Source organism: Somniosus microcephalus, chromosome 32, assembly GCF_052327205.1.
Source record: "Somniosus microcephalus isolate GS21.2 chromosome 32, FLI_Smic_1.0, whole genome shotgun sequence".
Lineage (NCBI taxonomy): Eukaryota > Metazoa > Chordata > Chondrichthyes > Squaliformes > Somniosidae > Somniosus > Somniosus microcephalus.
In genome coordinates this window covers 18,218,313-18,242,646 of record NC_141018.1, presented here as the reverse complement: position 1 = coordinate 18,242,646, position 24,334 = coordinate 18,218,313, and the positions used below count along the sequence as shown (strand labels likewise).

The 24,334-nt window shown below is 45.2% G+C and overlaps 1 protein-coding gene across 4 annotated transcripts in view; it reads right to left on the bottom strand.

Moving 5' to 3' along the window:
- The window catches only part of LOC147097313 (casein kinase I-like), a 226,966-nt gene that overhangs the window by 47,464 nt on the left and 155,168 nt on the right, over positions 1 to 24,334 (bottom strand). For all 4 annotated transcript variants that reach the window (XM_085972180.1, XM_085972184.1, XM_085972181.1 and 1 more), the window contains exons 8-9: positions 12,438 to 12,522; positions 4,326 to 4,474 (exon numbers count right to left, since the gene is read on the bottom strand). In XM_085972180.1, coding sequence (XP_085828306.1) covers positions 4,326 to 4,474; positions 12,438 to 12,522 — 234 coding nt within the window. The remainder of the gene's footprint in view (positions 1 to 4,325; positions 4,475 to 12,437; positions 12,523 to 24,334) is intronic.

The following is a 24,334-nucleotide window of genomic DNA, read 5'->3' as shown; positions in this document are numbered from 1 at the left end:
CCTCTGACTGTTTTTGCTTAATCATCTATTTACTGATCCGACAGAGGCTGCGGGGGTCTGAATTAATCAAATACAAAAAGGATTGCTGCTTGAGCAACTGCGCATTTATAAAATGAACCTACGAGTTAAATCAGGATCCCTTGAGCAAGCTTGCGAAATTTAAATTCCCAACATCCCCAAAACAATCACCTTCTCCCCACCCATTCTGAAGCAGCAAGTAGGTTAAATACACTGAGCTGCTTATTTTTCTGATGTTAGCAAAAGATTAATCAAAGGCACAACATCAAACACTGTGCCAATTTCAAACATCCGGTTAGTCAGGTTTCACTCATTAAACAACATTTATGCCGTCTGCAACCCGACCTTAATTTGCCATCTGTTGTTGCTAATTCTCTCCCCTTTCAGATTTTGCTCAATTAAATTAAAATATAAGTTGGTTATTTTGCTGATTTCAGCGTCGATATAAACTTTATTGAAAGTCTTTTGCACCCAATACTACATTTAAACAACGTTCTAGAGCCTTAATCTGGATTAATAGCAAACCCAAAATGTCAGCTCAAGTAGTGGGTCTGAACAGGGAAGCTCTGTGGGAGAATTCTTTTAGCACACCTCAAAGGGAGAGAGGGAGCGAGGGCGCAAGAGAGGGAGCGAGGGCGCAAGAGAGGGAGCGAGGGCGCAAGAGAGGGAGCGAGGGCGCAAGAGAGGGAGCGAGAGAGAGAGAGCGTACACATGCACATTTCGCTCTGGAAACACAAGGAGCAGTCGGCCATCTGGCTCAGCAAGCCTGCTCAATCAGGATCCTTGCATCCTCCCCGTCTTGGAGACTGGTGACCAGAGTACTGCCTACTTTCTGCACAGGTGAAATGTCCCAGCTCATTCCACCACATCACCTAGCCACATTCAAGGCCTGCCTCCACATCGGATGCATCAACTTTAGCAGACAGCTAAACGCCCAGCAACTTTCCCTATGACCACTGAACAATGTGCCCAATGTATGCTACCTTTCTCATCATAATCAACCTCATCATTTATTTCCTATTCTAGCTCTAGGACCCTCTCGTCATTCTGCTGGTCCAACACACTTTCAACATAAGACTGTAGCACTTTACTCAGTGCCATAAACAGCCACTTCCAATTGCTTTGACAGAATGAAGCCATTATGGCAACAGATCTGTTGATATTTGATACTGCACAACCTCTAAATGAATTGGTCCTAGCATGGAATGCGTGCAAAGTCAGTGTTTACCTTTACCAGTCCCAAAGTTGGAATTCAGAAGACATCAGCAGTTGGAAGCTGGATTTGGACAGACATCAGATCCCCCTCAACTGCAGTGTAAAAACAACAAAACAGCAACCTTCTTGCAACTCACTGGTTTCAGCTCCTACAGGAGGCGAGCTTCTTTCGAACTAGCTTCAAATTTATCAAGCGTGCAACATTGATATCAAACATCCGTTAGGAAAGGAGGAAAATTACAAATCACCACACACATCACACCTTGGTCTCTCCCCCGCTCCTCTGGCATCTTCTCTTCCTTTTAGCACCTTGCATTGTTCCACCTCTTAACGCCGCTCCTTGACAATCATCATTCTCTACCAACCCCGCCACCCCCTCCCAAACCCCACCCAGAGTTTCTCCCCTAGATATCCTTCCTCCTTCAACCTCTGCACTGAGCGACTCCTTATCCTTTGAGGCCGTGGTCCCAGAAAAACCTTCACTGTCTCTCATCTGTTGTTTCTCCCGGTATGGCTCCCCAGCTTTGCTCCCTCAAGTACAAGAGGCACAGACATGAGCACCTCTGGCACGGCCACCCATCACCAAATCTGGCTGGACCATATCCACTACTTTATCATCATTCTGGAGAGCAAATTTAACTCTGAGCTTCTTTTCTCCACTACCAACCTCCTCTTTAAACCCATCTCCCCTCTCCTCTAACACAAGAAGCCTAACGTAATAAAACTCACTACACACTTGGTTTGAGTATAAAGCAAGGCTTTAATCAATTTGTTTCAGAACATGGAGGTCTAGTTGTACTTCACTAGTTCCTTGTCTTACAAAATGTCCCTGGCAAGCTGGGGCCCACGCCCGAGTATTTATACTCCTTGGAGGGCGCCACCAGCTGGCCGTCCAGCGTTATTTCATAAGTAGTTTCTTGATGATGAGATTTATAACATTGCCCATGGACTTTTTTTTGTTACAAATATTGAGACCATCCGTTCAGCTGCCTCTGCAGCTTCCCTCTTCTTTCTCAACAAGCCAAACCTCCCCCAGGCTCCCACCTGCCCACGTCCATTGCAAAGACTCCCTACTTCCACCTGCGTCACATCGCCCACCTCCATCCCTACCTCAGCACATCTTTGTCGCCTCCAGAGACGATTGTTCCAATGTTCCACGTCTTGGTTACCTCTAGACTTGACTGTTCCCACGCTCTCCTGGCCGACCTCCCATCCTCCACAAACGTCAGCTCATCCAAAATTCTGTCGCCCGCATCCTACCCACGCTCGTCACTGGCTCATCACGCAACACACCAAATTGAAAATATGCTTCTTCCTTTAGAAGTCCCACCGTAAGACGTGGAGGTTTCTCTACAACCTCCACCAGCCCAATGTCCTGTCCTGTGCAGCTCCTCCTCCCCCCTTGCAATCTTCAGCTGACATAGCCCTTTTCTCTGGAATTCCCTTCATAAATGCCTCTGCCTTATGACCCCTCTCCCCCATTTTAAAATGTTTTGGTGCTTTCAATGCCCATTTCTCCTTTGCAAAGTTTTAACCTGCTATTTAAATTGATTTGCCAATTTGTGCACATTAGCATTTCACTTAAGTTGCCACAGTTACGGAAACAATTTTCTCGGAGGTTAGTTTAGTTTAATTTAATTTTTGAACAAAGACAGACACGCTACTCGTCCAAGCCAATAACTCCTCAGTGAATACGACGATAGGTCTGACTAGTTCTGGATATTGGTCAATGCTCCCCAGGAACAATGACATAAGTGGTGTCAGCCATGGCAGCACTCTCACCTCTAAGTCAGAAGATTGTAAGTTAAAGCCCTTTTCCAAAGATTTAAGTACATCATTTCGGCTGACACTCCAGTGCAGTACTGAGGGGGTGCAGGCACTGGCAGAGAGGGGCCATATTTCGGATGAGACGTTAAACCGAGTCCCCGTCCGCCCTTTGGGGTGGATGTAAAATGTCCCATGCCACTATTCAAAGACGAGCAGGGGAGTTCTCCCGGTGTTCTGGCCATTATTTATTCCTCAACCAACATCACTGAAACAGGTTCTCTAGTCGCCTATCTCTCTGCTGTTTGTGGGGCCTTGTTGTGCACAAGTTGGCTTTATGACGTTTCCCTACGTTTCAACAGTGACCACACTTCAAAAGTACATTGGGGAGACCAAACGCAGCTTGGGTGGCCGCTTTGCGGAACACCTCCGTTCAGTCCGTAAGGGTGACCCCGAGCTTCCGGTCGCCTGTCATTTTAATTCACCGCCCCATTCCCACTCAGACCTCACCGTACTCGGGCTCTTGCATTGTTCCACGGAAGCTCAGCGTAAACTCGAGGAACAGCACCTCATCTTCCGATTAGGCACTTTACAGCCTTCCGGACTCAATATCGAGTTCAACAATTTCAGATCATAACCTCAGCCCCTATTACATTTTTATATATATTTTTTATCCACACCTTTGTTTTGTGTCCTTCCCCCTTTTTTTCTCTCCCACATGGCAGCTGTCTCCCATTCTGCCAGCGCATTTCACACCTAATCTAGAGCTGTCTTTTGTCTCCACTAGTCCTATCACCATCTCATCTGGTTTTGAATACCTCTTAATGTCTCTTCACTTCTCTTTTGTTCTCATCCCCATTTCCCAGCCCCCAAACTGGCCTTTTAATCCGTTTCATTTCCTGTGCTTTTTCAGTCCTGACGAAGGGTTTCGACCTGAGACGTTGACTCTGTTTCTCTCTCCACGGATGTTGCCTGACCTGCTGAGTTTTTCCAGCGTTTTCTGTTGTTATTTCAAAAGTACCTATGGCTGCAAAGCATTTTGGGACATCCGGGGGTGGGGGGGGGGGGGGGGGGGGTCATGAAAGGCACTATATAAAGGCAAATCCTTTCCAAGTCCTTTCCTTAAAATTCTAAAATGTGGGCTATTTTACCACACATACGCTAATTTATATCTGAAACCTTGAGTTTCATTCCTTTTGGTGGAAGCTTGCTGTTTGGTTAGTGGATGAAATGTTGTCCACTTCATGCCTTACGGAATGGACATCTTATCCACAACAGGGTAATTTGTTCCATGTTCACAGAGTCATGATAGCTGCTGTGGTACTTACTATTTGCCTGCCAACCCAGTCGTATGCATAATCAAAAGCGTAGCCCTTGCTTTCAAAAAGATCTGTGAACAGTGTGCGTAAATACTGGTAGTCTGGTTTTTCAAAGAAGTCTAGCCTCCTCACATAGCGGAGGTATGTCGCCAGCTCCTCTGCAAAGAAAAAAAAACAAGGCGGTCAAAAATAAAACCAGAAAATGCGGGAAAACACTCAGCAGGTCGGGCAGCATCTGTGGAGAGAGAAACAGAGTCAACGGTTCAGGTCGACGACCTTTCATCAGAACTGTAAAAAGTTAAGAGATTTAACAGTTTATAAGCAAGTACAGAGCCAGGGAAAATTGGGAAGGGACAAGGGAGGAAATGTTCTGTGATATCTGGGATGGCAGGAATGACGCATGAGGAGAGATTGGGTTGATTGAGCTTACACTCGCTGGAGTTTAGAAGAATGAGAGGGGATCTCATTGAAACTTATAAAATTCTAACAGGACTAGACAGACTAGATGCAGGAAGGATGTTCCCGATGGCGGGGAGTCCAGGACCAGGGGTCACAGTCTAAGGATAAGGGGTAAGCCATTTAGGACAGAGATGAGGAGGAATTTCTTCACCCAGAGAGAGTGGTGAACCTGTGGAATTCTCTACTATAGAAGGCAGTTGAGGCCAATTCATTAAATATATTCTAGAAGGAGTTAGATATATTTCTTAAGGCTAAAGGGATCAAGGGATATGGGGAGAAGGCAGGGACAGGGTACTGAGTTTGGATGATCAGCCATGATCTCATTGAATGGCGGAGCAGGCTCGAGGGGCCGAATGGCCTACTCCTGCTCCTATCTTCTATGTTTCTATAGCGTGGAGATCAGAAGTGATTACTTGACAAGAGGGATGATGGTGCAAGGCCAAAGGGGGTGGTAATGGGACTCGAACGAAACAAAACAAAACATGGGTCCAGAGGAGGCGTAAGTGGCAACAGCAGAACCACTGCTGTCCGAGAAAACGGGAGCAGTGGTTAGGATCTGAAGTTGTTGAATGTGCCTAACCAAAAGATGAGGTGCTGTTCCTCGAGCTTGCTCAAGCAAATAATCCCAACTCAGTGGGCTCGACAAGGTAGATGCAGAGAGGATGTTTCCCCTCGTGGGGAAATCTAGAACTTGGGGGCAGAGTTTCAGAATAAAGGGTCGCCCTTTCAGAACTGATATGAGGAGGGATTTCTTCTGAGGGTCGTAAATCTGTGGAATTCTCTGCCCCAGAGAGCCGTGGAGGCTGGGTCATTAAATACATTTACGGTGGAGATAGACAGATTTTTGCAAGATAAGGGAGTGAAGGGTTATGTGGAGCGGGCAGGGAAGTGGCTTTGAGCCCATGATCAGCCATGATCTTATTGAATGGCGGAACAGACTCGAGGGGCCAAATGGCCTATTCCTGCTCCTATTTCTTATGTTTCCCAACCTTCTAACCACTGCATTATTTGGGGTGGGAAAGAGGAGAAATAAAATTTGTTATCAGCTTATCTAAACAGAAATGCTCAGGTACTTCTGTGAGAGACATCTATTGCCATGAAAGGAATACACTGTATTCAGTGGAGACTGTCTCAAGACCATAATATCTGGTCAGTCAAACACAGTTGAGTGAACTGGGCTGAAATCCAACCCAGAAATCCACTCGTGTGGCACAAGGAGTGAGGACACAGTCCTGTCTACTGAACAGGTTCAAAGTTAGATCACAAATTATACCGTAACTCCTGCAAGACAACTCAGTAAAGGTGCTATAAGCTTTCCAAACTTCAAGTTACAGGGATTTCACAAGTAGCGCAAAAGGAACTAATGGAGAAAAATTGAATTTTCAACTTCTGCGGTGAATATTGTTCTCTATTATATTCTACACAATCCAATTATTTCAAATCAATCAATGAAAGGGAACAGCATTAAGCACTTATCCAAAAGTTCCTCTCTGCAGTCAGATCTTTGTTCCTTTGAGTTTCAGTTTTAAAATTCTTTCTTAAAAGGGGCTTGTCCATGGAGCCCCATAAATAGCCACATTGAGGTGGTCAAGGGGTCGTGGGAGAACATAGGAACAGGAGGAGGCCATTTAGCCCCTTGAGCCTGTTCCGCCATTCAATGAGATCATGGCTGATCTGTGACCTAACTCCATAAACCCGCCTTTGCCCCATAACTTCTACCAGCCTTTGTGTGTGTAGAAGCGTTTCCTAACTTCACTCCTGAAAGGCCTGGCTCTAATCTTTAGGCTCTGTCCCCGAGTCCTGGACTCCCCAACTAGTGAAAAGAGTTGCTCTTTATCTACCCCATAATTTCCCCTTAATATCTTGAAAAGTTCGATCAAATCACCCGCAACCTTCTAAATTCCTCGGAATACAATCCTAGTTTGTGCAATCTCTCTTCGTAATTTAACCCTTGGAGTCCGGTTGTCATTCTGGTAATTCTACGCTGCACTCCCTCCAAGGCCAATATATCCTTCCTAAGGAGGGGATTACCGCTCTACCTTAATGGATCCACTGCACAGAACCAGGATCTGTTTCACTAATCTCATATGGAAATCAATCTGGGCTGAGGTTTTAATGGTCTTCAAGTATCCGCTGAACAATAGTTTACCTTTCAAATCGGGAGACGGGGAAGAACGCTACTGCTCCTTTTTTTATTGCCGTTTCGACATCGGTGCACCAGCCCAATGGCAAAGTGCAGTATAAAACAGATGTATACCCGGACATGTAATGACACCCCCAGCGGCTGTAGCAAATAATGCAGCCTGTGCAAAGATGTGCAAAAATGTTTTCAAATACTCTACTACTCTGAACTCATATTTTCATGTCAAAGACCAATAAACATGGGCCTCTGCTTCCCGACTACAACATGACACAATAGACAGTATAACTGCAGTCTTCCTACTCACACTATTGTTAAAATGCACTTTAGGATATTGGTGGCACCTTTGTCCCTGCAACACCTCCTTCCTTTTGATTTGCCAGACACTGTTCCTTCCTTAGCACTCAGCTAGCATCGATCCCACCCACGAGCTGCCCATGTAGTGGTGCCAGCCACACCGGGGACAACTATCCCAGCTGACAGGCTAAACTAGGTCATATTGGCTTGTGGCACTGCCATCAATTAATATAGGAGAGCAGCAGCAGATCTGGCAGAGTCATAGAGTTATACAGCACAGAAAGAGACCCTTCGGCCCATCGCGTCCGCGCCGGCCATCAAGCCCTGTCTAATCTAATCCCATTTTCCAGCACTTGGTCCGTAGCCTTGTATGCTATGGCATTTCAAGTGCTCATCCAAATGCTTCTTGAATGTTGTGAGGGTTCCTGCCTCTACCACCCTTTCAGGCAGTGAGTTCCAGATTCCAACCACCCCCTGGGTGAAAAGGTTTTTCCTCAAATCCCCTCTAAACCTCCTGCCCCTTACCCTGAAACTATGCCCCCTTGTTATTGACCCCTCTACTAAGGGGAAAAGTTCCTTTCTATCTACCCTATCTATGCCCCTCATAATTTTGTACACCTCAATCAGGTCCCCCCTCAGCCTTCTCTGCTCCAAGGAAAACAACCCCAGCCTGTCCAGTCTTTCTTCATAGCTGAAGCGCTCCAGCCCAGGTAACATCCTGGTGAATCTCCTCTGCACCCTCTCCAAAGCAATCACATCCTTCCTATAGTGTGGCGACCAGAACTGCACACAGTACTCCAGCTGTGGCCTTACCAGCGTTTTGTACAACTCCATTATATCCTCCCTGCTCTTATATTATGCCTCGGCTAATCCCCATATACCTTTTTAACCACCTTATCCACCTGTTCTGCTGCCTTCAGGGATCTATGTACTTGCACACCAAGGTCCCTCTGATCCTCTGTCTTTCCTAGGGTCTTACCATTCATTGTGTATTCCCTTGCCTCGTTAGTCCATCCAAAATGCATCACCTCACACTTTTCAGGGTTAAATTCCATTTGCCACTGTACCACCCATCTGACCAACCCATCTATATCGTCCTGTAGCCCGAGGCTTCCCTTCTCGCTATTTACCACCCCACCAATTTTCATGTCATCTGTGAACTTACTGATCATACCTTTTACATTCACATCCAAATCATTAATGTAGACCACAAACAGCAAGGGACCCAGCACCGATCCCGGAGGAATCTTCATCTTGGCGTCAGCCTTGGTTCAGTGGTAGCACTCTCACTGAAGTCAGAACGTTGTGCGTTCAACCCACTCCAGGCCGAGTGCAGTACGGAGGAAATGCTGCATTGCTGGAGGTGCCGTCTTTCTGGTGAGACATTAAACCAAGGGCCCGTCTGTCCGAGTTAGGTGGACATGACTAGATCCCGTGGCAACATTCAAAGACAAGCAGGGGAGTTCGCTGTGCCCTAGTCAACATTTATCCTTCAACCAACACCAAACAGATTAACCGGTCATTCACCTCACTGTTGTTTCAAGGACCATGCTGTGCACACATTGGCTGCCATACTTGCCAACAAAACAACAGTGAGTGCACTTTAAAAGAAACTGATTCGCTGTCAAGTGCTCGGGGACATCCTGAGGACATGAAAGGCACTATTTTAAATCGAAGTTGGTTCTTTCTTTCCAAGTTTAGCAGCAGTGGAGGAGGTGTAGCAAGGTGTTGTGGAGCAGCCAAGGCAATGACTCAGGCACATAAGATTTCAATGACTACCCACTATAGCCAATCATGGCTCCAGTTGTCTTGGCTGCCTTGCCATTGGAACAGGGCATATCTGGCCGTGACGGTCAGGTCGATCCCCATGCTCAATTTAATGATTCTGAAAAACACACGCAGGCTGTTGATCGAGGGGGAGGGGGGAAGAGAGAGAGAGAGAGAGAGAGAGAGAGAGAGAGAGAGAGAGAGAGAGAGAGAGAGAAAAAGAGAGAGAGAGAGAAAAAAGACTCACTTTTCACGACCATCGGACATCCCAAATCGCTTAACAGCCAATGAAGTACCTTTTGAAGTGTAGTCACTGTTGTAATGTGGGAAACGCAGCAGCCAAATTGCACACAGCAAGCTCCCGCAGACAGCAATGTGATAACGACCAGATAATCTGTATTTTAGTGATGTTGATTGAGGGATAAATATTGGTCAGGAAACCGTGGAGAACTCCCCTGCTCTTCCTTGAAATAGTGCCGTGGGATCTTTTACGTAGAGAGCAGACAGGGCCTCGGTTTTACGTCTCATCCGAAAGACGGCACCTCCAACAGTGCAGCATTCCTTCGGCACTGCACTGGGAGTGTCGGCCTAGATTTTTTGTGCTCAAGTCTCTGGAGTGGGACTTGAACCCACAACATTCTGACTCAGAGGCGAGGGCGCTGCCCACTGAGCCACAGCGGACACTGCGCATATGGGTGGCCAGGACTTTGTCACTGCGGTTGGTTTGAGTGTTCGGCAGCACCCCTGGATGTATAAACAGTTCCTTTTTGAACACTGCTCACCCTGAAGAGAGGCGGCTGCGTAAGGTGTCTTAAAAATTGGCCACCAGCCACCCTAGTCAGCTTGTTGCAGCTGGTAGCTCATTTCCTAAGCAGTTGAGAAACAGAAAAGAAAATCACTCACTGTTGCAGCATGGAACATCTACACTGTAAAGGGCAGGCAGCAGATCTCTGGCTATCCAGAGAGATGGCCCGCCCTATTGGCCAAAGAGCTTCCTATATCCAACAGACATCAATACCATCAGCAAAACCAGACAACCTGAAGGCTAGCTCATGCGGAGACTGGAATTGGATATACCTTCTTCTGGATAGAGAAGGCAGTAGAAGCAGGCATGAGCTTGGTGTTGGATTTTCCACCAACTCCAAATGTGCGTCTAGGCCAGAAGACGTCTCCAAACGAATCAACAACTATCTCATGGTGATGAGGCTGCCATTAATATCAAACTACCATAAGTGCTTAAACATCGACCATGACGGCACCAAGGAGAAATTCTACAAACATCTGAAGCACAACATGTCCATTGTTCCAAACAAACTCATCCTCCTTGGAAGACTTCTATGCTCCTATAAGCCATGGCATTGATGGCCATCACTGGGATCATGCAACAGCAATGGCCTGCTCCTGCTGGCCAAGAGTGATCAGCTGGCTATTTCACCAAGTAGATACAAACAAAACCTTCTGCATACATCCTCACTCAAAGCACTGGCATCTACTCCGCTATACTATTGTGAGACATCACAACATCCAATGTACACTGCACTCACGTCATTCAGCTGAGGGCTGGGCCGGTCGACACCTAACCAGGTTTAAGCTGCCTCACCATCAAGGGGCTTCCAAGCTTGAATGGAATGGATGCGAGCCACCTAAAATCCCCTTGCGTCATGTCAGGAATTCACTGGGGCCGTCACAGGGGCACTAAGTAATCGCCTCTAATGGAAAATGAGTGAGCAAAGTTCAAGGAGGCCATCTGCAATATCTAAGCCAAAGTCACTGGCTTCACCATTCATCTAACAGCACAGGGGTGAAGAAAACAATGGAGACCCACCTCTAAATTAGAGAATGGTCTCGCTGCTGCTAGCTGTAAGGATGATGCAAATTTCTCCTGACAAAGAACTCTTGGTGGGAGAAGAATGTGGAGCAGAGCTAGTCATACGCAGAACAGCAAGATTGAAACAATTTCCACAGGGCACTGAAGGAACAATCCCCCTAAAGTCCAGGTTACGTCCTGATCAAGGTGTCAGTCATTCTGATGGACAACCATCAGTAAAATCCAAGTGTTGCTGAACATTTACTGCACTACGAAAACAAATGTGAAAACAGCCATCAGCTTCACCAATACAAAGCCCTGGTTAGACCACACCTGGAGCACGGTGAGCAGTTCTGGGCACCACACCTTAGGAAGGATATATTGGCTTTGGAGGGAGTGCAGCGTAGGTTTACCAGAATGATACCCGGACTTCAAGGCTTAAGTTATGAGGCGAGATTACACAAACTAGGGTTGTATTGCCTGGAATTTAGAAGGTTATGGGATGATTTGATCAAAGTTCTCAAGATATTAAGGGGAACAGATAGGGTAGATAGAGAGAAACTATTTCCGCTGGTTGGGGATTCTAGGACTGGGGGCATAGTCTAAACATTAGAGCCAGACCTTTCAGGAGTGAAATTAGGAAATACTTCGACACACAAAGGCTAGATCATTTGTTAATTTTAAATCTGAGCTTGATAGATTTTTGTTAACCAAAGGTATCAAGGGATATGGGGCAAAGGCAGGTATATGGAGTTAGGTCGCAGATCAGTCATGATCTCACTGAATGGAGGAACAGGCTCGAGGGGCTAAATGGCCTCCCCTGTTCCTTTGTTTAGCAGTGGTTCTTAATGGCTGAATGACTTTCCCCTTTAAGATTCACAAATCTATTTCCCTGTATTTTATCCAGTGACAAACAATAATCTAATTTACGATGGTTATACATTGTGCATGCCATTGCTTGGTGTTTCTGATTGATCTCAATCCAGTTCAAGATTGACATGATTCTCTGGCACAAAAGACGTTGGTTTAAAACTGGTGCAAAAATTGTCAACAGCCCAGTAGTGTGATGTTCGCTCCTCAGCCATAAACATAGCTTCATGTGTGATGGGCTCCATAATTACTCAGTGGGGTGCCTAGGAGAGGAAAACTGAAGGTGGTTAACAACAGGAGCGCCCAGCAGCAGAGTTTAGTATCAAGGACAGAACACAACAAGCTTTTTGAGGGGGTTTAGGGGCGCAGCATTAAGAGAAGAGATATACCAAACTGCAGCCTCTTTCTTAACTAAAATACCTTGCACTTTGACTCAAGTCCTTCCATATTATGAATCCAAGACACAGTGACATGAATCCTGTCATTCATGTGGAAATGACTTATGAAATAATACTGGGCGGCCTGCTGGTGGCGCTGTCCAGGGAGAGTATAAATACTCGGGCACGGGCTCAGCTTGCTCAGGACATTCTTTTACAGGAACTAGTGAAGGACACAACTAGACCTCCATGTTGTAAAACAGTTGATTAAAGCTTTGTTTAACGCTTAGACCAAGTGCCTAGTAGTTTTCTTACGTCACACAGCATACGGCAAACCTAGCTTGTGCTACTCTGCACGAGCCCTTTGATGAATCTGTAAGAGGTCAGGCCCGTGCTAAGCATACCTGGAAAGTTCTCACAGAGAACTTCAATCGGAGTGTTTCGTTTCGTATCCCCAATTTTCTGGTAGCGTTCTTTCAACGTGTCTGCCTGCAACCAAAGAGAGTCGATTTAACCACGTGCATGCAATTCACTGGCTGCAGGGGCTGAAAAACCGGGACAAACTCGATTAGTCAACATCGGAGAGGAAATCAACCGTGTAATTTTAGTAGATTTTAGGGAAAACCCAGTAGGGCAAAGATTGCACGTGCAGAGAAGTACTGATCGGGACAATTACTGTGCGGCAAAACATCAGCAATGTGAGTATATTTACTACACATTTACTGGTTGGGTGGGGTGGGGGGTGGTGGAGGGAGAAGACAAGTACCTAACGTGCGCACACACTCAAGCTACTTTCTGGAAGGTGAAGTTCTGCAGCAAAACTGAACAGAGACGTAGTGCTTTTGAAAGCTATGGGACAAGCGAGGCACAAGTGCTGTGCTCAGACGCCTCTCAACAGTGAAACTATATTCGGAGTGTAATGAACTGTGAATTGGCAAGCAAAGCTCAAATAACTTCTTTACTCGAGCTGTGACAGCCAGCAAAACAACTGAATGGCTATCCTGAGGAATGGAGTTGACAGTGAGTGAAATCATGGAGAGACTCCATCACTAATGCACTGAATTCAACATTGATGACTTGGGGAAAATTGATCAAACCTTCCAAGAGCCTCCAACATGGGCACAGGGCAAGCTGAAATCTGGACCATTGTATTACGGACTGTTAAAAATAAATTATATTATTACAGTACCTATCGTGGGATTGTATTACCCTTCAGGACACACTTTAAACCAACTCTGGCCCTTTCTCCCATGCTCCAACACATTAGCCACATAACCCTGCCTAACAGAGTCAGGTATGCAGCAGTACAAAGATGAGCTGGTGCACGGCACACGCACTCTCTTTTCTTTCCCCAAATCCTATACAGTATTAGCAACGTTCTCGACTGTGTCCTTTTTCATTTCTGACCACAGTCAAGTTTCTTGGGGTGGAAAGTTATTTCCTCTCTCCCGGAGCAAAACGGAGGGCTAAGCAGGAAGAATACGCGTGCCAGTGGAGGAGTTCGGCCCTCAGATTCCCGAACAGCCTTTCTGATTCGGACACAGGGTTCAAACTGATTCACAGTGCAAGCAAACCCCATTTGTTCAGGTACATCGCTGCAGTCTTAAACTGCAGGATGCAACCTCACGGGGAGCACAAGTTAATGTTTCTACAGCAACAGGATTCAGAAAGTTAAATTGCTTCCTGCCACAAGGACAAAGCTGAAACTAGAAGGAACTTAAATGCATAAACACCGAGCATCTTTCTGACAACCGAAACTGAGAGATGTCTTTTACACCAAACCAGCAAACAAATGGGAGGCTATCGCAGGCTGTAGTACAGTTGACTAAACTTCAGTCCAATAGTCTCGTTCCTTTCAGACCCACTCACTCTCATCTCCCCAATCACCCCACCATGTTTGGCTAAGAGCCTTGTTAAAGCAAAATTATTTATCCCACGTTTTTCTCCATACCTACACCTGGGCTTTAATTTATTGCACGTACGCTGGCTCAGAAATCAAGTTCACCAATAGCTCGTTCAGCATTGGATTGTCAGCGTTCCTGCAGCTTGTGAATCTACCCAGCACGGGCGCGATGGGCCAAGTGGCCTGCTTCTGTGCTGTAAGATTCTATGGTTCTACTTTTGTGGGTCAGCAGATAGGGACATAGAAGATAGGAACAGGAGTAGGCCATTCGGCCCCTCGAGCCTGCTCCACCATTCAATGAGATCATGGCTGATCATCCAAACCCAGTACCCTGTCCCTGCCTTCTCCCCATATCCCTTGATCTCTTTAGCCTTTAGAAATATATCTAACTCCTTCTTGAATATATTTAATGAATTGGCCTCAACTGCCTTCTGTGGTAGAGAATGCCACAGGTTCACCACTCTCTGGGTGAAGAAATTCCTCCTCATCTCTGTCCTAAATGGCTTACCCCTTATCTTTAGACTGTGGCCCCTGGTTCTGGACTCCCCCGCCATCGGGAACATCCTTCCTGCATCTAGTTTGTCTAGTCCTGTTAGAATTTTATGTTTCAATGAGATCCCCTCTCATTCTTCTAAACTCCAGCGAGTATAAGCCCAATCGACCCAATCTCTCCTCATACATCATTCCTGCCATCCCAGGTATCAGTCTGGTGAATCTTCGCTGCACTCCCTCCATGACAAGAACATCCTTCCTCAGATAAGATGACCAAAACAATACTCAAGGTGTGGTCTCACCAAGGCCCTGTACAACTGCAGCAAGACATCCTTGCTCCTGTACTCAAACCCTCTCGCTACGAAGACCAACATACCATTTGCCTTCTTAACCACCTGCTGCACCTGGGACAGAATGGCCTTTACTGTCTTCAACCTCTCGCATCCTCCTATGACTGGCTTGCTTTCCTGTTTGGTGGTTCTCTCCTACTTGCCTTGCCACGTGGAAACCAGCCAAAGGAAGCTTGTACGAAATGCTAGAAAAATGAATATTGTTCATATGTTCATTTGTTTCGGCAGATCTTCACGTAGCAACCAAGGCAAGTACAGAAAATGTCTGCACAGTAGTGTGTCCCAGCTAAGGCAGGTGAAAGGTGGATGTGGAATTAGCATTGTAAATCAGACATCTATTTGAAATAATAAATCCAAGTGTTACATACCCACGCTCAAGACTCTCAGCGGGTGGTGTTTACCAGTCATGTGTAAACCTCACAAGAGGTTGGTAAACAAGCTTGCGTGTCTCTCTAGAAGGCTTCCCTTTGATAAACAGAGACTACTACAGGGAGCAATTGCCACTGATTGACCAGAGGTGGCTCAATATCTGAAGGTTTATATTAAAACTGTGCAACCGCTGAGGACGGAACCAGTCAAGTTAAGAAAAAACAATTTCATAAAGTGATGTAAAGCCTGGTGAATGCGGAAACAAATATCCAGATCAGAAATTAAAAACAAAAGTTTCAAAATTAAGATTTCGGTCCGGAAATGAGCAGGAACAAAGACTGACAAGTGAAGTGGCAAAGCCTAAGACAAAGTTCAAGTATGAAGAGCTCTCATAACATGCAGATCTGAACAGGTGTCTGAACAAATTCTCTCTTATCTTGTAGAAATAAAATCACTCGAATCTCTGAGCCATCAGGTGCTAACCTAAATCGTCTCACCTTAGGACCTGCCCCCTTCCCCGTTAAAAATTAAACAGAGACAAGCTATTAACATCCTTTTGCTTTACTCCACCCACTTCTTCATGGTATTTTTCCTAAACTGCGAGCAGTAGCGAGTTATCGAGGGTGGTTGTTAGGGAGCTGGGTTGTCATTAGTGCAGATACAGTCATAAACCCAGGGATGATTCAACCCATTAACTCCCCACTCCATGTCTGCCTCCTGCTCGGAAGCCCTTCCGCTCCTTCTCACAGCACAACAGTGCCTAAAGATCAACTAGTAATTGTCTTGAGGAAAGGGGCGGGGGTGGGAGGTTAAGGAAATAAGCAGGGTCTCTGAGGTTGGGATGGCTCCATGCTGAAATGCCAAACGACGGAAGATTGGTACTGAGTCGACCCTCAGCGTCAGTACTCAGTGATCCAATAAGTCAGCCACGCAGATCCACAGTGCTCCAGGGCACTGCTGATAATCGACCAACCCAACACATCAGTGGGAGCTGAAGGGATACAACGGTCACTAAGGCTGGGATTCTTCATACTTGGCTCCAAATAACTGGCAAACCTATTGCCCTAAGGATAGGTGGTCCTGCCTGTACATGCAATGGGAAGCTTGCCAGCGTTATGTCCTTGCAAGTCTTTTGCCAACCTCCTCCTCTTTGGACTTCAGTTAAGCGGTGTGCGGCCCCTAGAGGGAGAGAATGCATACTCCACATCAGGCAAAGAGAAGTTCCACCTGCGTAAACTTCTCAGGAACTCGGTTCCCAGATGCAATATGGCGACGGGTTCAGTGTGTTCAGGCGTCCAGTTGTTTAAAATAAAACAACTTAAGTGACTCTGAGAACACTTATGAACACCGTGCCTCTGCACTAAAGAGTTTAAAACTGGGAGAAATTATTTTAAAAAAAGCAAAAATTGCACAAATGCCAGGGACTGATTACGCAGGTTCCAACGCTGTTTTCTTGTCCTAGTTTTAAATCACTTGCTCTAGTGCCAGCACTGCTCCTGAAACTGGTTCAAGTGTACTAATTAATCTCCCGTGGTGTTACACATAGGGAGTCAAGTAGTAGTGGAATCTTTAGATGAAGCGGAGTTAAAGGGCAGGGGATAATTGGACCAGATGCAGGGAATGTAATTCATTCCCCATTATACAATCATAAATACTGCCCTTATTTTTAAACAATGTTATAATTCTAGTTAAACAGCAAAACATTATGGCTATTAGGGAGGCAGATTTCATTTACACAAAGGAATTTCTCTCTAGTACAGGCCGAGGAGCTGGGACAGGCAAAAATCAAGGCAAAACTGCAGTGCCACCTCCAATGGGAGGGTGTCATTACAATGTGACAAGCTTACAGAAGTCACAGAAAGTCACAGAAACCTCACAGTGCAGATAGAGGCCATTTCGGCCCATCGAGCCTGCACCGACACATATCCCACCCGATCCCCGTAACCCCTACACCAACACATATCCCACCCTATCCCCGTAACCCCACGTATTTAATCCCCCTAACACTAAGGGTCAATTTTTTTATCATAGCCAATCAACCTAACCCGCACATCTTTGGACTGTGGGAGGAAACCGGAGCACCCGGAGAAAACCCACGCAAACACGGGGAGAATGTGCAAACTCCACACAGACAGTCACCCGAGGCCGGATTCGAACCCGGGTCCCTGGCGCTGTGAGGCAACAGTGCTAACCACTATGCCACCGTAGTTCCCATTATAAAATGTGGACACAGGAACTTTTTTTCCCCCCAGTCACAGGATGTGGGCGTCGTTGGCAAGGCCAGCATTTATTGCCCATCCCTAGTTGTCCTCGAGAAGGTGGTGGTGAGCCACCTTCTTGAACCACAGCAGTCCGTGTGGTGAAGGTGCTCCCACTGTGCTGTTAGGGAGGGAGTTCCAGGATTTTGACCCAGCGACGATGAAGGATCGGCAATATACTTCCAAGTCAGGATGGTGTGTGACTTGGAGGGGAACTTGCAGGTGGTGGTGTTTCCAAGCGCCTGCTGCCCTTGTTCTTCTAGGTACTTACAACAGAAAAAGCTGGCAAAAAGTATGATAAAAACGTGACAACATTAAGGTTTTGTAGACAGGAAGCTTATTCAGGCGCGAGAGATTTATTATATATATTCTGGGAAGCAGAAGAAGAGTTGGAAGCAGCTGTGTTATTTGGCCACAACTTCCTTCCTCCCTTTGATAATAACACGTACATCCCACAAAAGAGGCAGCTCAACCACTCAGGAGGTCACAACTGCAAACATGAAGAACCACTTTCAATGCTATAAATGCAACATCAATGTTCTGGACCAGCCGCCAGCATTTTTTAACATCAACTTTTTGCCGCAACTTAAGACTCAAACTGCATGCAAATCTCAAAGTGTCCCCAGAAATATCAGAACGCCTTCGCACTGGGACCCTGTGAAGAGCGAATACAGGTACTAGCACGTTCTCATTACCTACACCCACCCCCTCCCCCCCCACCCTCACTCTATTCAAATCACTTACAGCAACGGAGGACAATCCAAGGAAAATTATTCAAAATTTGTAAGAAACATCAAGTCGGAATTTCCGAGCAGATATTTTCTATAATGAACAAACTCGGGTTACACATGCCACTAGAATTATAAAGCAAGAACACAAGCTTTAAAATAAAATACATGAACAAATGGAGATTAGTGAGTTTTACAAGCGTCAGTGAGGCTGGACAAGTCAGACCCATTGGTAAGCAGGACCAATGATAGTAAGGCTGGACACAGGTGCAATAACATATGGTCAGATGCCCCAGTAAGTTCTATTATTACCAATATGGCTGGGTACTGTTCTACACAGACCAGCATTAAACGGAGTGCACGTAAACAGTGTTTCATTTGGGAATTTGAAGAGGAGGGGGAAGGAGTTGCTGCTTTTTGCCTACACTACTTGTAGTGCTTTGTGTTACAGGTAGATATTTAACTTCATAGCCCATAACTTAATCTAGATCAAGTAAGCAGTCAAGAAACTAAACTGTAAACTAAGTTACTTAAATACAAATTTAATTAAATAAATCAAGGTCATATAGGGATGGCAGTGCAGGCGGTGCGCCACAACTGCAGCATGTGGGAGTTTGTGGAGAGCATTGTGATCCCGGACAACCACGTTTGCAGTAAGTGCCTGCATCTTGAGGAACTTCAGCTCAGAGTTTTTGAGCTGGAGTCTGAGGTGCAGACACTGCAGGGCATCAGGGAGGGGGAGAGTTACCTGGACACTTTGATCCAGGAGGCAGTCACACCCCTTAGGTTAAGTAGTGGTACAGGTCTGGTTAGTGGTCAGGGACAGGAGGGTGTGACTGCAACTCAGGCAGGTAAGGGGACCCCAGGTGCAGTGCTGGAGGAGCCTCAGCATTTGCCCTTGATCCAACAGGTACGATGTTCTTGCTGCCTGCGTGGATGAGGGAAAAGCCTGCAGGATGGATGAGCAAGCTGACCATGGCACCATAGTGCAGGAGGCCATTCAAGTGGGGGGGAGTGAAAGGGAATGCAGTTGTGGTAGGGGACAGTATAGTCAGAGGGACAGATACTGTTCTCTGCAGCCGTGACTGGGAGTTACAAAGGCTGTGTTGCCTGCCAGGGTTAAAGACATCTCCTCGCGGCTGGAGAAGAACTTGGAGTGGGAAGGGGAGAATCCAGTTGTCGTGGTCCACATAGGAACCAACGGCATAGGTAGAACTAGGAATGAGGTTCTGCTGAGAGAGTTTGAGGAGTTGGGGTCCAAATTAAAAGGCAGAACCTCAGGTAAAAATCTCTGGATTGTTACCTGATCCACTTAAACCGGGCTGGAACCAGTGTCTGGGTGAATCGAATAACTAGGGCCGTAGACAGGGCTTTAAACTAATGAAGGCGGGGGTGGAAGGATTCAGGAAAAAGAGTAAATTTAAAAGCAGCAAGAGAAATGTCAAGGCTCTAGAGCAAAGTAGAGGTTTGAGTAAAAATAAGCATGTAGGTCAGGAAAGGACAGAGAAAGTAACAAAGGTAATAGGGCATCAGTGACCAGGGTGACATCAGGGGAAAACGGAAAAAAGTTAAAGCTAAAGGCACTATATCTGAATGCAAAGCATTCACAACAAAATAGATGAATTAATAGCGCAGATAGAAATTAATAGGTTTGATCTAATAGCCATTATGGAGAGGTGGTTACAAAGTGACCAAGGTTGGGAACTAAATATTCCAGGATACTTAACTTTTAGAAGAGATAGGCAAAATGGAAAAGGAGGACAGGTAGCCCTGATAATAAAAGATGGGATAAAGACTGTAGAGAGAAAGGATCTTCGCTCCGAAAATCAAGAAGTAGAATCAGTTTGGGTAGAGCTAAGAAACAGCAAGGGCCAGAAAACATTGGTGGGAGTTGTTTATAGGCCCCCAAACAGTAGTTGTAATGTAGGGCAGAGTATAAATCAGGAAATTAGAGGCGCATGAAACATGGGTAATACAATAATCATGGGGGACTTTAATCTACATATAGACTGGGCAAACCAAATTTGCAGTAATAGTGTGGAGGACGAATTCATAGAATGTATGCAAGGTAGTTTTCTAGATCAGTATGTTGAGGAACCAACTAGGGAACAGGCTACAGGAAACTCTCGATTTACCGGCACCTAAATAACCGGAAATCTCTGTTAACCGGCAAAATTCAGCAGTAGGTTCAGGTAAGTTTTACTTCATATTAGTGGCCGTTCCTGGATCTGTGGCCGTGTAACCGGGGTTCCTGCACTTGTTGCTATGCAACAGGGACGCCTGGATCTGTGGCCGTGTACGGGGCTCTCGTACCTTTTACTATACCTCTCTGTAATCCGGACTTTTTGATAAACTGGCACCACCCGGATAAAAAAAGAGTTTCCTGTATTTTAGATCTAGTATTGTGCAATGAGAAAAGGTTAATTAATAACCTTGCAGTAAAGGGGCCTTTAGGGAAGAGTGACCATAATATGATAGAATTTTATATTAAGTTCGAAAGTGATTTAGTTAAATACGAAACTAGAGTCCTAAATCTAAACAAAGCAAATTAGGTAGGTATGAGGGGCAAGTTGGCTACGGTAGATTGGGAATCTACATTAAAAGGTATGACGGTAGAGAAGCAATGGCTAGTATTTAAAGAATTAATACATGATTTACAACAAATATACATTCCTTTAAGGCACAAAAACCCCACAGGAAAAGTGGCCCAACCGTGGGTAACAAGAGAAGTTAAAGATAGTGTTAGATCAAAGGAAGAGGCTTATAATGTTGCCAAAAAGAGTAGTAAGCCTGAGGATTGGGAGAATTTTAGAATTCAGCAAAGGTGGACCAAGAAATTGATACAGAAAGGGAAAATAGAATGAGAGTAAACTAGCGAAACATATAAAAATACTAACAGCTTCTATAGGTATGTAAAAAGGAAAAGATTAGTGAAAGTAAATGTGGGTCCCTTACAGGCTGAGACAGGAGAAATTATAATGGGGAATAAGGAAATGGCAGAGAAATTAAACAAATACTTTGTGTCTGTCTTCACGAAGAAGACGCAAAAAACCTCCCGGAAATAGTGGAGAACCAAGGCTCCAGCGAGAATGAGGAACTGAAAGAAATTAGTATTAGTAAAAAGAAGTATTAGAGAAATTAATGGGACTGAAAGCTGATAAATCCACTGGGCCTGATGGCCTACATCCTAGGATTTTGAAAGAGGTGGCTATAGAGATAGTGGATGCATTGGTTGTCGTCTTCCAAAAATTCCATAGATTCTGGAACAGTTCCCGCAGATTGGAAGGTAGCAAATGTAACCCCACTATATAAGAAAGGAGGGAGAGAGAAAACAAGGAACTACAGACCAGTTAGCCTGACTTCTGTAGTAGGGAAAATGCTAGAATCTATTATTAAGGATGTGGTAACAGGGTATTTAGAAAATAATAATAGGATTGGGCAGAGTCGACACGGATTTATGAAAGGGAAATCGTGTTTGACAAATCTGTTAAGAGTTTTTTTTTTGAGGTTGTAACTATCAGAATAGATACGGGGGAACCAGTGGATGTGGTGTATTTGATTTTCAGAAAGCATTCGAAAAAGTGCCACACAAGAGGTTATTAAACAAAATTAGGGCTCATGGGATTGGGGGTAATATACTAGCATGGATTGAGGATTGGTTGATGGACAGAAAACAGAGAGTAGGAATAAACGGGTCATTTTTGGGTTGGCAGGCTGCAACTAGTGGGGTACCGCAAGGATCAGTGCTTGGGTCTCAGCTATTCACAATCTACATCAATGATTTGGATGAGGGGACCAAATGTAATATATCCAAGCTTGCTGATGATACAAAGCTGGGTGGGAATGTAAGTTGTGAGGAGGATGCAAGGAGGCTTCAAGAGGATATAGACAGGCTAAGGGAGTGGGCAAGAACATGGCAAATGGAATATAATGTGGGGAAATGTGAAGTTATCCACTTTGGTAGGAAAAATAGAAAAGCAGGGTGTTTAGTTAAATGGTGAGAGATTGGGAAATGTTGGTGTTCAGAGGGACCTGGGTGTCCTTGTACATGAATCACTGAAAGTTAACATGCAGGTACAGCAGCAATTAGGAAAGTAAATGGTATGTTGGCCTTTATTACAAGAGGATTTGAGTATAAGATTAAAGTAGTCTTACTGCAATTATATAGGGCCCTGGTGAGACCACACCTGGAGTATTGTGTACAGTTTTGGTCTCCTTACCTAAGGAAGGATATATTTGCCATAGAGGGAGTGCAACGAAGGTTCACCAGGCTGGTTCCTGGGATGGGGGGATTGTCCTATGAGGAGAGATTGAATAGATTAGGCCTAGATTCTCTAGAGTTTAAATGAATGAGGGGTGACCTCATTGAAATATACAAAATTCTTACAGAGCTTGGCAGGGAGGATGTTTCCCCTGGCTGGGGAGTCTAGAACCAGGGGTCACAGTCTCAGAATAAGGGGTCGGCCATTTAGGACTGAGATGAGGAGAAATTTCTTCACTCAGAGGGTGGTGAATCTTTGGAATTCTCTACCCCAGAGGGCTGTGGAGGCTCAGTCGTTGAGTATATTCAAGACAGAGATCGATAGATTTTTGGATATTAAGGGAATCAAGGGATATGGGGAATCGGGCAGGAAGGTGGAGTTGAGGTGGAAGATCAGCCATGATCTTACTGAATGGCGGAGCAGGCTCGAGGGGCCAAATGGCCTACTCCTGCTCCTATTTCCTATGTTCTTATGTTGGATTAGCATCCAGGCAGTTCATTTTGTGCGCTGTTCCATCAGCAATAACATAGATAATGCAATGGAACCCAGATCAACTGATTACTGCTTCCTCTTCACATTGTCAATGCGTTTAACAACTTGTAATATTGTCCATTCTAACTCCAATGGAAAAAATAATGGGACTTAAGATAAATAAATCTCCAGGGCCTGATGGTTTCCATGCCATGGTATTAAAGGAAATATGTATGGAAATGCAGATACATTGTCATAATTTTCCAAAGCTCCTTAGGTTCAGGAAGTGAATGGATTGGAAAATTGCAAATGTCACTGCATTATTACAGACCTGTCAGTTTATCAGTTGTGGGAAAGTTACTACAGTAGAATCGATCATCAGGGGTAGAGTGACTGAGCACAAGTACGAGCTGATCAAAGAGTCAGCTTGGATTTGTGAAGGATAGATCACGTCTGACCATTCTAGTTGAACTCTGAAGAGTCACCAGAATGATGAATAAGGGTGTGAGCATGGATGTTGTCTATATGGGCTGCCAGAAGGAATTTAAATAAGGTTCCACACAAGAGACTATCAGTAAAAATGAAAGCGCAGAGAATTGGAGGTCACCTTGTGACATGTGTTGGTAATCAGCAGACAGAAAGGATGAAAGGAATCTTCTCTGATTAGGGAAAGGTCACAGTGGTGTTCCCCAGTGATCTGTGCTGGGGTCTCAGCTTTTTACCATATGTAATGACTTCCATGAAGGCAGATGACACTAAGTTAGGAGGCACAGTAAGTTGTGTAGATAGAGCAGAAAGCTACAAAGGGATATAGATACATTAAGTGAATGGGTAAAACAGATGGAGTTCAATGTGTGGAAGTGCGAGGTTATCCACTGTTTAATCAGAGAAAAGGCAAAAACAGAATATATTCTTAATGGTGAAAGACGAGGAGCTGTGTCTGAATAAAGCGATTTAGGTGTCCAGTTACGCAAATCACAAAGCTAATGCATAGGTACTCCTGCTCCTATCTTCTATGTTTCTATAGGGTACTGAATTTGGATGATCAGCCACGATCTCATTGAATGGCGGAGCAGGCTCGAGGGGCCGATTGGCCTACTCCTATCTTCTATGTAAAACAATAATCATCTTCTTTCGTATGGTAGTAGCAAAAGCAATTCAAATGACAATATCTAAGTTGGATATCCAGGCCAAAGCCTCCGGTGCAACAGCGTGGCTGCCTGCGAATTTCCTCCGAGGGCAAAAAACAAACAAAAAGGCTAATGGAATGTTGGCCTTTGTCGCAAGAGATTTGGAATACAAAAGTGATGAAATGATGCTTCAATTGTAGAGCCTTGGTCAGATCCAATCTGCAGTAACTGCGTTCAGTATTGGGGCACCGCACCTCAGGAAGAATATACAGGAAACTTTGGTTTATCCGGAGGTTGTATGTCCGGAAACCTCGATCTACCGGCAGAAATCAGGAGCC